Source organism: Dreissena polymorpha, chromosome 12 (assembly GCF_020536995.1).
Source record: "Dreissena polymorpha isolate Duluth1 chromosome 12, UMN_Dpol_1.0, whole genome shotgun sequence".
NCBI lineage: Eukaryota > Metazoa > Mollusca > Bivalvia > Myida > Dreissenidae > Dreissena > Dreissena polymorpha.
The window spans coordinates 21,234,106-21,247,162 of NC_068366.1; the positions used below are offsets into that span (position 1 = coordinate 21,234,106).

The window sequence follows — 13,057 nt, forward strand, 5'->3', positions numbered from 1 at the left end:
TATGTATTTTAATAAGCATCTGTGTAAGAAGTACAATTGTGCATTTCGTTAAATCGTTTTCAATTTAATTTCAGTTTTGGCATAAACAACTTAATATGTGTTTATTATGTTAAATCACATACATTTCAGACTTGGTGTAAGAAGTATATGCGTGTTATTGCCGATACTAGGAATTACTTGGGTGTTTGGAGTGTTCTCCGTCAACGAACAAACCGTTGCCTTCCAGTATATCTTTGCAGTATGCAATGCACTGCAGGTATGTTACCATTAAATTGTTATTTAAATACTCCATTCTTTATACGGGCAATTCTTAATTATGACGTATTATACGACCTCTAGAATTTAGTTTAATCACCAATCACGGGCCTTTAAGGGCATATAACTACAACACAATATTTTATAGCAGGTATATAAAATATCCATTAAAAATTAAAGTGTTTCTTACTTACTAAATGTGTAACAACCGTTCATTGGTATTAATTTCTTTTACGGGATATTACCTTTTTAAAGGTAGTCAAGGAAGATAAACGTTCAATATAACTCAATATACATTCAATGACTTCATGAAACTATACAAATAATATACATGTGATCAGTCCTATTTCGTCATGTGCGTAGGATGTGAGAAAAACAAAATAATACTTTGAATAATAAAAAAAATGTCGCGTATGCTTATGCAGACGATGGAAGCACATATTAATGCAATAAAATGAAAAAATACGATATATAGCTTGTAGAAAACACATAGGCCTGAATAATTTAGATGGTTTGCAGCCGATTTAAAGTAGCTTTCAACCCTGGATTAAATCCCATAATGGTTTTCGTAGGCCGTTAAAAAACGGTATCACCAGCTGATAACAATTTATCTGTTGCGTTGTCTATTATGTCATGTTTTGTACAGGCAATTCATTTTCCAATTTCCCTTCTTACAAAATATGCATGGAAATAATTTGTGCTCCTGATATTGTTTCGGGATGTTTAATATTACCACGTTTGATAGATAACTGTATATATAGATGGGTATTTATATTTCCAGGGTGTGCTGATTTTCGTCTTCCACTGTGTATTCAACAAACAGGTACTTAGTCCTTCTTCATTTGTGACACTCTAATTTGAATGACATTGTTTTTTTGTATGCAGATGTAAATCAATATTCTCATGAAATGCTTTTATGCTTATCATCAAGACTTATGACAACATGTGTATTTATTTACGGATTGGTATTTAGAATACGGCGATGCAAATAATACAGCGAAATAACATTGGTTCATAGCACACCATCGATTTAAATCATGTTGATTGTTAAAGTAAAATCTCAAAATAAATTAAGGAAAGAATACTAAATTAGTAAAAGCAATCACTATAACTTATAATTAAATAAGATATGGTTTTCAGCTAAGACAAGGGCTGAAGCAAAGAAATGTACGCAAGAAGACACTGGCTTCCATTGAAAAAGATTTCAAAAATCAGCAGTCAACGGTAAGACCTTTGCAGTGTGGTTATTGAAGAAAAAAAAAATCTTCAATTGATTTTGTTAATAAATACCTCACGGTCAAGCGTACAGATGCATAAAAAATTAGATAATTTGAATACGATTAAAATACCTCTCAATTTATTATACAAATATAGAAATGGTAAGTTTGAAACGATTGTTCAATATATATTGTCGTTAAGTCTCCGAAGCTATTTTAACAAGACACTGCTTTATATTACCGGTATTAATATCTTAAATATTATTGTTAAACAGCGCTCAGTTATTTTCATTTTTTCTTAAGAGAAAAGCCATGTTCCGTGTTTGACTAAATGTTATATACATTTCAACTCTAAACACAAGCTCCTTTCTGTTCTTGTTATAGATTTATATAAAGTCCCTTTACTTGTTGATCGGAACATAAAAGGGGTTTACCTTTATACAAACGATATCCCCATCCAACATTTGGATAAAATCTCAGACTCATTCGTATATAAATTGCATTTTTAGAATTGAGCAAAAATATTGTTAAAATAATAAATATCTGGGCCGTGCTCTGTGAAAATGGGTTTTACGCATGTGCGTAAAATGTCGTTCCAGATTAGCCTGTGCAGTCCGCACGGGCTAATCAGGGACGACCCTTTCCGCTTAAACTGGATATTTGCTAAGAAGAGACATTCTTTAAACAGAAAATATGCTTGTGCGGATTGCACAGGCTAATCTTGTACGACACTTTCACACATGCATTAAACCCCCTTTTCACAGAGCACTGCTCAAATTATTATATATAATTATGCTTTAAATACAATACTAACATTTGTTTCCAGGGATACACATCTGTGGATCCAAAGTCAAGTGGCTACTCAAATGAGTCTGAATCAACAAGTAAGTTTGTAAAATGCATGTTCTGCCATTAAATATCATATATATCCAATGAAATATCTTATTAAATATTTCAATACTAAAAATCGTTGTTCTAACCGCCTTGCAATAAAGCTGTATTGCACATGCTTAAAGGAATCGGGTCTCTAAATGCACATTATTATGAAGATCGGATGAAGCTCTTAATCGACAAAGAAAACCATATTTCAGGTTTTAAAATGGCATATATAGATACATACACACTTACGTACATTTTATAAAACTTATTACATCTTGTAATACTATTTTCTCTTCCAAAGACAAAATCTTGTATGTCTAATGTTATTTACCACTTAATGCGGTAAATTAGCTGTTCTTTAAATGTATTTTCCAGCCACGAATCCTTTCTTGATGGCCGACCGACAAATGAAGGAGCTTACTAAGAACAAGAAAGGCGGGTCGAATATCTACGACAATAACGTCAACAACCAGAAAGAGGCACCAAACAAGGCAGTGGACTTGGATGATGTTAAGATATCCAACATTCTGAGAGAGTCGGAAGTCATGTCTGGGACGGCAGGAATATCCTCTATACTAGACGTCGATAGGAAACCCGATCGTTCAGTACAGACCCCTGAGGTGAGTTTGCCAAATAGTCTTCAAAATTATTAATTCTCTTAATTATTTCAGCGGCGATGCAGCTAGCATAATATGTCACAAATGGCGTTTAAATCTGCATACCTCGTAAATGAGATAGGATGTACGATGTGAGATAACACGCAGCCCGTTTTTCTAGAGGCTTCTTGGCTAGCCGCTTTGTGTGTCTTCTGGGACGATAATGCTTTTACTTTGCTTGCCAAACATTCACCTGAAACCCTTGTGTGTGTAATTGCATGTTACCAAAATTGATTGCAACTAAATCAAATACATAGTATCCAAAACAAAAACAAGCAATGGCATTATTTTACATGTGAAGCCTATAGAGGGCCTAAACATAATGTGCAGAAAAATCTACGAACCTGAAAATATAATTAATGCTATGAGGGGTCACCAGAATAACGGCTAATGCGAGCTTCAACCGATAACACATGCGTGGATGATGTTAAAAATTGTATTTGAATGATGTCATATGCGAATGTAACGATTTTAATACGTCTGTTCCGTCATGTCTATAGGCGCACAGAAAGTTTGTGTCGTGGTTTCTGGTACGTTTAGTTTTTATTAGTGTGTGTGTGTGTGTTTGAAATACGTTTGGGAAATGGGTCACCAGGTTTTGTCCCAAAGTACTTGAATAACGATGTTGAGTTCTTACACAAAGTTTCGACCCACCATTATGTATTGCATATACACACGTTGCATATAGAGTTTGTGTGTCTATTTTTTCTATTCTTTTATCAAATTCTTATATTATATGATTTTAATAATGTTAACATATAACAATTAACGTACTATAACATACCTTTTAGATATATACAAGGTCCAGCCATTCAGGCAATTATCGCTTCTACCGGGTAATTCTTTAGTAAGGTGACGGCTCAGGCTTTACAATACATATAACCTCACAACAATAAGAGTGTGGAATGTATAGTGTTTATCAAATTTTAAATACAAATATTACTCATCAAATGGAAAGGGAAACATACAATGAGTACAACATAAGGTGAATACTATACTGGAAAGGGCGATTGATATTAAATAAAACATCAATTGTACATTTCATCTAAAATGGCGAGACATAATGAACAGAACATGAATTGTTGACTTTACGTAAGCGATATTACAGGAAAACGTGCATGTTCAAACTGTGGTGGGATACCTGTGTAGATACTGATGGTTGCTGTCGTTTCTGGTTTACGGTTTTTCTTTCTTTCTGACAGTTATTTATCTTTCCTTGGTGAGGTATCCTATAAACTTATTTACTAACTGCAGATATGTTTTTTTTCACACCATGCCGGTATATGTTTACGACGAGTTGGTTACAATGTGTTTAAATGCACAAGTTGCTTTTGAAATATTATGAATATTTTTGGAAGAACCCAGTGCATTTTTTTAAATCTGACAATTGATATCATGTAATATCGTATTTTAATGAATGACTAAGTAATCTTTAAGTTAACCATATATGAGTTAACTTGAGTTCACATTTTCTGTAAGAGTTTACTGTAGTATTTAATGAACTCATTAGTAAATGAGTCTGATCTCTTTATATTATACTTTGCGCAGACAAAAAAGAATCGCGTCATTTATGTCATTGATATAACTTCATAGCATTAATGGTCCGTCAAAAATTCATTATTCAATAATTAAAAACGGCTCATTCTTGTAAAACATTTTGTTTTCTTTGAATTCTGTAAAACACGGCATAGCATATCAAATCGTTATTTAAATATGTGCTGTTCTTTATGTCAAGTGTTATTTTAATAATATATTATTATTTCTTAATCATTCATTACATCATAGGTAGAAAACATCAAAAGGAAAGTATTCATACCGAAATATAGAACAACAACTCTTCCCATATCAGACCTTTTTCTAGTACGACATTATCTTATTAGTATTTTTCGCTCTACTTATTCCTAGCGTATCATGTAAAAGTCATTTAATGTAATCTATTGCTATATAACATGTTGCGACATGTCCATATCTCTTTAGGAAGAAAATAGTCTGAGACAGTCGCAGGGGTCTCAAAATATCAGTTCGAGTTACGATCGGCTAGATACGGGGATCAGAGATTCACATAAATACATGGATGTGGTGGCGCAAACAAAAACATCTTCGAAGGATAGTTGGAGTGATAGAAGCAGAAACAAGCGACAGGGCACGGATGACGAAAAATTACGCCAGCAAGAAATTGCGAAAGCAAAAAAGATCGAAAAGGAAAAGCAAGAACGAGACGAGAAGCTGAGAAAGGAAAACGAGGCAAGGCAAAAGGAACGCCTTGCCATGGAACGCAAAGAACGCGAACGTGAAGAGGAGCGTCAACGTCGTGATCGTCACGGCAAAAGTAACGTGCCCCAGATCCGTATAGGTTATGAACGGCCTGAGGACCCGTATTCCAGTGGGTCTAAGCTGTCAAAGAATAGCCGATCAAGCCGCTCTGACGATGATTACGAGGTACTTGCGTGTGCGTTTGTCCGTTCGTCCGTCCGTCTGTTTGTTTGTTTGAAATTTTTTTTTTCACTGTATAAATATAGTTAAGCTTTTGATCACAAATATGCTATGTATGCATACTTATTTATGTAAAGTGTACAGGCAATATAAGCACATAATAAATGAACGTTTCAGTTTCGTTCATTTAGTTTATCCCCGTATTATATGTTCGCATCGTTGAGCGTGCACTTAGATTTCGCATTATTTCAAATGAAACAGCAATAAAGAAAGCAACGCACATAAGTATTAATAAAGAACTATGCTAAATTAGTACTGTTTACACAATCGAATGACTTTTGTATTTTGCATTTTTTAAAATGTCGGATATAATTTTTAACAATGTATGAATTTTAAATAGCTTTATGAGTTTTCAGTTTATTACAAATTATTTTCTGAGTAGAATTATAAATAACATGGCATGGTCACTAGGTAAATCATACAATCATAAAATACTTTTGTCAGTGTAATTGATGTAGAGAGATTCAACATGCTTAAAGCAAACATAAATTTTTGCATAATTACTTTAAATATTTGTACCGAATATGCAGTGCTAAATGTATGCGATATTTGCACTAGTATAATCTAGGCTTGCATGTATTTTGTATCTCTATTAATATCGACACAAATTATACACATATGTATTGAGATCTAACTTCAACTCAAATTATTTAATACTCTTATATCTGTTGTTATATCTCTCGCAGTCCAGAATTGTAGAACACAGATACCGAATGACTTCAGTATATCTGCCATATTTGTCTACATCGTACTATTCCTTGCGTAGGGTAGGTCTCCGTTAAAAGACATTTCACTTCGACGAAATAAAATTTAAACATGAATAGTTTTTGCCTGTGCATCTCTACTACATAATATTAAACACACTCTTGAATATATTGTAGAATAATATAAATTTTGAACACCACGTCCGATAAATAATTTCAATATACTTACCTCTCACGCGCATTATTGTTTCATCCGAGTGTAAAATGATGTTAGTTTTCAATTTGATTCCCTCTGTGTTAATATACACATGCACATGCTCCCGGCATGTTAAACCAATAAGTAAAACACATTATTTTCCTAAAATCATACATAATCTTACTATACGTTTGGCAAATAATATTCACTCGTTCGATTATAACGTGCAGAAGTTTTGTTGGTCCCAATGCTAAACGAATTTCGAAGTGAAATGTCGTTTTTAATAGACGTGACGTGGTCTGATGCCATTAACACAAAGTACTAACCTTTTTTATGGTGTGCTGCGATTGACCCGTTAAAGTTTAATAACTAACTTATTTTGATGTGCAAAGCAACAAATTAATGTCAATGTTCATGTGTTGTTGTCAACAAAACGTCTTTATTTTCTTTTGTGTGTAATGTTTAAAAAAATACTTTTGTCATGTAGCCTCGCATTTAATTGTCATTAGTTTGTATTTTATTGCGTCATTATTGTTGAATATTAGGTCAAACTTGTTTAAAAGTGAACAAACTCCACATTATATGAAAGAACTCAGGTATCAAGTATCGATATTTGATTTCCATTGCTATCATATTTTTATTGTAAGATATGTTTGTATGATATGATAAGTACAGATTCATAATTAGTAAAGATTATTAATATTGTCATTCGATGCTGTTGAAATCAAAATCATATGTCCATTTGTAATGTTGAAAATCATTTCAGGTACGTAATATATATTCTCCTGATCTGCTTTTTTATAAATAATATTTGTGGAATCTTTAAACCAATCTTATAATTTATAACTGTAAATAAGATTTTACCATATGCAAATATGTATTTTAAAGACTTTATTACATAATGTACAATATAATTCAAAATTGTATACTCATTTAAGCTTTTGATTTGCTTTATCACCAAAGCAAAGTATTTCAAACACAAATAATTTATTTGTTGACTTCTGTCAATCGTTAGTTAAAAATGTTTATAAATAAAGGCCTTGAATGAATATAAACGATAGTGTTACTCTGTATTTCTTCAATCCTTTTCTCGATTGTTTCCAGGGTGGCTCAGCACAAAATATATCTTCAATAAGTACAGCGCTACCTCAGAAATATGAACACAGTGCTGGTCGGAAAAAGGTAAAGTCTGAGAGTCAGTGTGCTTGAAGAGGTTATCGCATCTACGGCAAATACGCATTTATACATGCAAAAAATGCATTATATAAACATGCATTTTATGAAACATGTTCCAAACATTAATACTATGTTTGTTTTAAATATTTTATAAAGGTTTTTACATTTTTCGTCATCATTATATATTAAAAAATATCTGTTTAAAAGTATGCATTAATTAATTTCTTGAAGCATATGACTGGCTTTTTATAAACGTTCAAAAAGTTGTCCCCATACATACGTGTTAGGGGCGTCTGTAACATATATTTTGCAAAAAAATGTATATTTAACGTTTTCTCATCTCATAAACAGAAATGGTATCGTTAATTATGTTTAATTGACACCTTTTTCATAACTGTTCAGTTTTTCTTTTATTTTAAGTTGTTTTCCCACAAAATACGGAAATGAGAATGTCTTATCATGTTGAGATATTCTTTGTAAATGTATGTGTTTAGACGATGTACTATGTACAAGTCTTGAATAAAATATATGTCTGTATTTTTGTCTGTCTTTCTGTCTGATAAAATCAGTAGAAGTAGTAAAATTTGTATGAGCTTAATGCACATGACGTACCGCTATACGCATGCGCACTGTCGATAACGGTCCTTAAGCTCGAATCCCACTGGAGGCTTGTATTGAACAAAACTATTTTGGAAATGTGATCATTCTTTCATAATGATTAAATCATGTATAACATTTTTACTAGAAACATATCTGCTTTAATCAGAGAATATTCGTGGTTTTAATACATGTATATATGCAAGAGAAATAATATAGATATACCAATTTAAAGTAATTGTTTTTATAGCTCACCATAGTGCAGCATGCTCATTGTGAGCCTTTTGGATCGCCTTTTGGTCGTGACCATTTAGCTTATTATCAATAGGTCAAATTATAAAAAGCTTGTGAACCCTCCGGATGACTCATTTTTGCCATACCGACATGAAACTTGATAAGAACAATTGTTCCAATAATATTTTAGCCAATTGTCAAACAGGTTAACGTGGGCTCGAATGCTAGGTAAAATGAAATAAATTAGTTTGATATATGGTTCCGGGGCATTGAAAAAGCGTGATGAGGCTGTGCAGTTTTCGGTACGTTGCTATAGTAGAACGATTTGAACGCTATTCACGTCATTTTTTCCTACCCATGCATTATGCTGACAACATTAACATCAGATGCTGTAATCATATCTGTGATGAGTTTTAATATGATTTTGTTTTATTTACATTGCCACTAATTGTTGGAATATTTTCTCGTATAAGTATATCATTAATTACTTTATATTATGTTTAATCCAGAAGGACAGCAGCAGAAGTGAATCAAAGAAAACCAGCAGTCTTCCAAAGAGCAAGAAGGACAAGAAGAAAGGTTCGCACTCGAAGGACAGGTCTCGACTTTACGAATACCCTTACGAGGGCACGTACCTAGGCGGTCAGTCCCGGCACGCAAGCTTAGAGAACATGAATATGCAACCACAATACGGGTACAGGTACTAGAATGTATTTGATATACGTTGTTATGTACTTGTGTACAAGTTTATTCACGCAGTGCTAAAATAAAGCTTAATTTACTAATTCGGGGTTATTTCAAAGCCTTATTATGGGATAAATAAAGGTAGCCATTTTTTGGTTGTGTTCCTTCATAAATTTTGTATCACTTGGGAACTAACTTTAAATAGAGGACCACGTTAAGGTTGCTGATTTGCGCAATGGCGTGAAATCGGGTTTGTTGGTCGACTGGCGACACATTTCGTAAATTTTATATTTATCATTGTGTAGGGAGTATTATTCATGCCTGGTTGTTGGCGGGTCTTAATGACGAAAACATGACAAAACGACGAAAAATGCACACAACAGAACCGCCAAACGGGCGTTATATGTCATATTTATCGTATTGGTGGTTAAGTTTTGCATTATTATTGTTAGCGTGTTTGGAACCTTCTTTAAATTCGCCAACACCCTAGCATTAAACGACAAATATCATCCACCATAAAATTTGATGTTTATAAGAAGTATTATTTCTGCTTATGCAACTGGAGTTTTATACTTTATTTCTTTTGGTGAGTAGACGGTACCTATCTGCTCCCTTATGTTGCAGGTTATATATTACATGTTGTTGTGTATGCGTACACGTAGATGTACCAGTTAATGATATACCAGGTTTTCCGAAGGAAAAAACTGGTTATTATCCCCCACCAGAGGCGGAGGGATATTGTTTTGGCGTTGTCTGTCCGTCCGTCCGGCTGTCCGTCCGTACGTCCGTCCGGCACTTTTGTGTCCGGAGCCATATCTTGGAAGTGCTTTGGCGGATTTCATATAAACTTGGTATGAGTATATATATGCATAAGAGGATGATGCACGCCAAATGGTATTGTATAACATCTGTTAAAAACAGAGTTATGGCCCTTTATATCTTGAAAAAATGCTTTTTACTATAGGCACTTTTGTGTCCGGAGCCATATCTTGGAAGTGCCTTGGCGGATTTCATTGAAACTTCGTAAGAGTATATAAATGCATAAGAGGATGATGCACGCCAAATGGCATTGTACACCATCTGTTAAAAACAGAGTTATGGCCCTTTGTATCTTGAACAAAATGCTGTTTACTATAGGAACTTTTGTGTCCGGAGCCATATCTTGGAAGTGCTTTGGCGGATTTCATTGAAACTTGGTTTGAGTATATATCCCTCGCCAGAGGCGGAGGGATATTGTTTTGGCGTTGTCCGGCTGTCCGTCCGGCTGTCCGTCCGTCACTTTTGTGTCCGGAGCCATATCTTGGAAGTGCTTTGGCGTATTTCATTGAAACTTCGTATGAGTATATATATGCATAAGAGGATGATTCACGCCAAATGGCATTGTACACCATCTGTTAAAACCAGAGTTATGGCCCTTTGTATTTAAAAAAAAAAGCTTTTTACTATAGGCACTTTTGTGTCCGGAGCCATATCTTGGAAGTGCTTTGGCGGATTTCATTGAAACTTGGTATTGTCCTCCGTCCGTCCATCTGCCAGTATGTTCATCCGTCTGATTTGCACCCATCATCAAACAAAGCATATGTTGCGGGGGATATCAATTCTACGAATTTGCTTGTTAGATTGGTGAATGTCGGCGGGCGGGTAGGCGGCGGGAAGGCGGGCGGGCGGAATAAGCTTGTCCGGGCCATAACTTTGTCGTTCATTGTGAGATTTTTTAAATCTTTGGCACATTTGTTTACCATCTTTGGCCGATGTGTCATGCAAAAGAATTACGTCGATATCTGCAACGTCAATGTCACACTTTGAGTTCAAAGGTCAAAAATGGCCATACATGATCTTGTCCGGGCCATAACTATGTCATTCATTGTGAGATTTTAAAAATAATTGGCACATTTGTTCACAATCATTGGATTGTGTGTCATGCGAAACAATAACGTCGATATCTCCAAGTTCAAGGTCGCCAATACTAAAAATAGATTGAATTTGACACAAGGGGGTAAACTAGGAACAATCAGTAACAATGCACATTGCACATTTTGACTCCCTTTATCAGATTTTTTTCCAAATTGAAATAAAGGTCGCCACGTCTAAAAATAGATCGAATTTGACACAAGGGGGGTAACAAGGAACAGTCAGTTACAATGCACTTTTTTAATTGTCTCCCTTTCTCAGACTTTGTTTTTCAAATTGAAAACGGTTTTGTGGCAATTTTGTCCCTTGTTCAAATTAAGCCTTCTGATGTTGGACATATTACAAAGGTGTTTATAGTACGATCGTTACATTGAGAGCAAACACAAGCAAAATTAATATTTAACCTATTTTTTGAAACCTTGTGTAGTCGAATAAAATACATGTGATAACATGTTCAAATACAATCTTGGTAGAAAGGCGGAACTTAAGTTCATGGCCACTTGTTTTTATGGCAAAGTCATAATTATCGATATAATTGTTATATCATAAATTATCATAGGCATTTAAAATATTAATAAAACTGCGGAGACGCAGTTTATGTTGTTATCGATAGTAACCCGGATGCGATCGTCGAAGTGATGCGACCGTAGACGTGTTCTGAAGATCTTCTCAAAATACAACAAGTACGAGGTTATGCAGGATAAACCCATCGAGAATGTCTTAATCAACCATTTGATCGTACTTTGCGATTGCGCTTGGATTGTAAGCTAAATGGTATATTTTGTTTATGTTCCAGTCCCTATGGTCACGGTGTGGGCGCCGCTGGCTACCAGACAGGACGCCCGTCCCATCAGAAACAACAGTGGGGTCAGTACGGAGACCCGTATAGTTACTGTCCACAGGAGCCTTATAGGGGCCAGCAGACAAAATATTGGTGAATCAGCAACATATATTTGGTTTTAGTTTTAGTTCGACGCGCATCAAGAGAAGTTTTGTGTTAATAGCGTCTGAAATATAATCTAAAGAAAAACAAGTATATAAAGATTTAATACATGTGATATGTTTATATAGAAAAATGCTGAAAAGTTCAAAGAAAAAAAAACGGTCATGATCGTATGTCTGTAAGTCGATGAGCTGCAAACTTGTCCGTTGAAATACTCCTACATGTTTCAATGTATTCTATCCTCACATTGTAAGGGCTGCATCTACCTTACGAACATGTTCATGGCATTTTCATTATCCTACCTATATTATATCAAAAGTAGCTTATGCCCATGTTTCCATTTAATTTGTATGTATGATTATCATAATACCCACTTTCGACATGTAGCGACATACGGCATCGGAGGGTATATAACATTTCAGTGAACGTTCTTATTGGTTTTGTATACATCACATATGTAAAATCATGAACATTTTTAAGAGTGCATTATATATACAATTTGTGTTCATTTGTCTACGTTAATTAATATTGTGTTACAATTGTCTCTTAACTACCGTCTCTTTGTTTACCAATCGCTATACGTGAGCTACTGCATTCCTATATTTTGAACGATTATATCTTACAGTTTTAGACAATGCACATAAAATCTGAAACGCCTGAGATTAAAGGTATGAAATAAGCAAGTATAATTATTTCTTATAAATTATTACTTTATACAAAGACATGACTGAACTACTGTTAAATCCGGTACACAATTCATATAAAACACCCAATTTGAAACTAAACAAAACACTGAAAGAACCCGTTCGATATATTTTTAATAGCTCTCGATCTCTATAAGCAAAAGGCCCTTGCATTTACCCTTTGCTATTAATTCAAATTAGTTAACACGTGTTTCACAAGTGAAATAATATAACAACATATTTTTCAACTTTTTGATTTTATTCATGGCTTAAAAGCAATATATGGCAGGAATGAAATATCATATTGTAACTGCTTAAAGCGTGATTATATTCTTTTTCTTTGTTTTATGTTCCTTTTTAATGCAAGATTATTTACATTTACAAAGGCCGATGTTTATAGCGATTAAATAGTGCGACATTGTATCTTGA

General features: G+C 34.2%; 1 protein-coding gene across 1 annotated transcript in view; it reads left to right on the forward strand.

Annotated features, from left to right (window-relative positions):
• Positions 1 to 13,056, forward strand: part of LOC127852427 (uncharacterized) — a 111,584-nt gene extending 98,528 nt beyond the window's left edge. The window contains exons 60-68 of the mRNA XM_052386381.1: positions 130 to 256; positions 1,037 to 1,078; positions 1,396 to 1,479; positions 2,299 to 2,356; positions 2,727 to 2,971; positions 4,985 to 5,446; positions 7,505 to 7,582; positions 8,917 to 9,107; positions 11,799 to 13,056. Of these exons, the coding sequence (XP_052242341.1) occupies positions 130 to 256; positions 1,037 to 1,078; positions 1,396 to 1,479; positions 2,299 to 2,356; positions 2,727 to 2,971; positions 4,985 to 5,446; positions 7,505 to 7,582; positions 8,917 to 9,107; positions 11,799 to 11,940 (1,429 nt within the window). The 3' untranslated portion in view covers positions 11,941 to 13,056. The remainder of the gene's footprint in view (positions 1 to 129; positions 257 to 1,036; positions 1,079 to 1,395; positions 1,480 to 2,298; positions 2,357 to 2,726; positions 2,972 to 4,984; positions 5,447 to 7,504; positions 7,583 to 8,916; positions 9,108 to 11,798) is intronic.
• The last annotated feature ends 1 nt before the right edge of the window (position 13,057 follows it).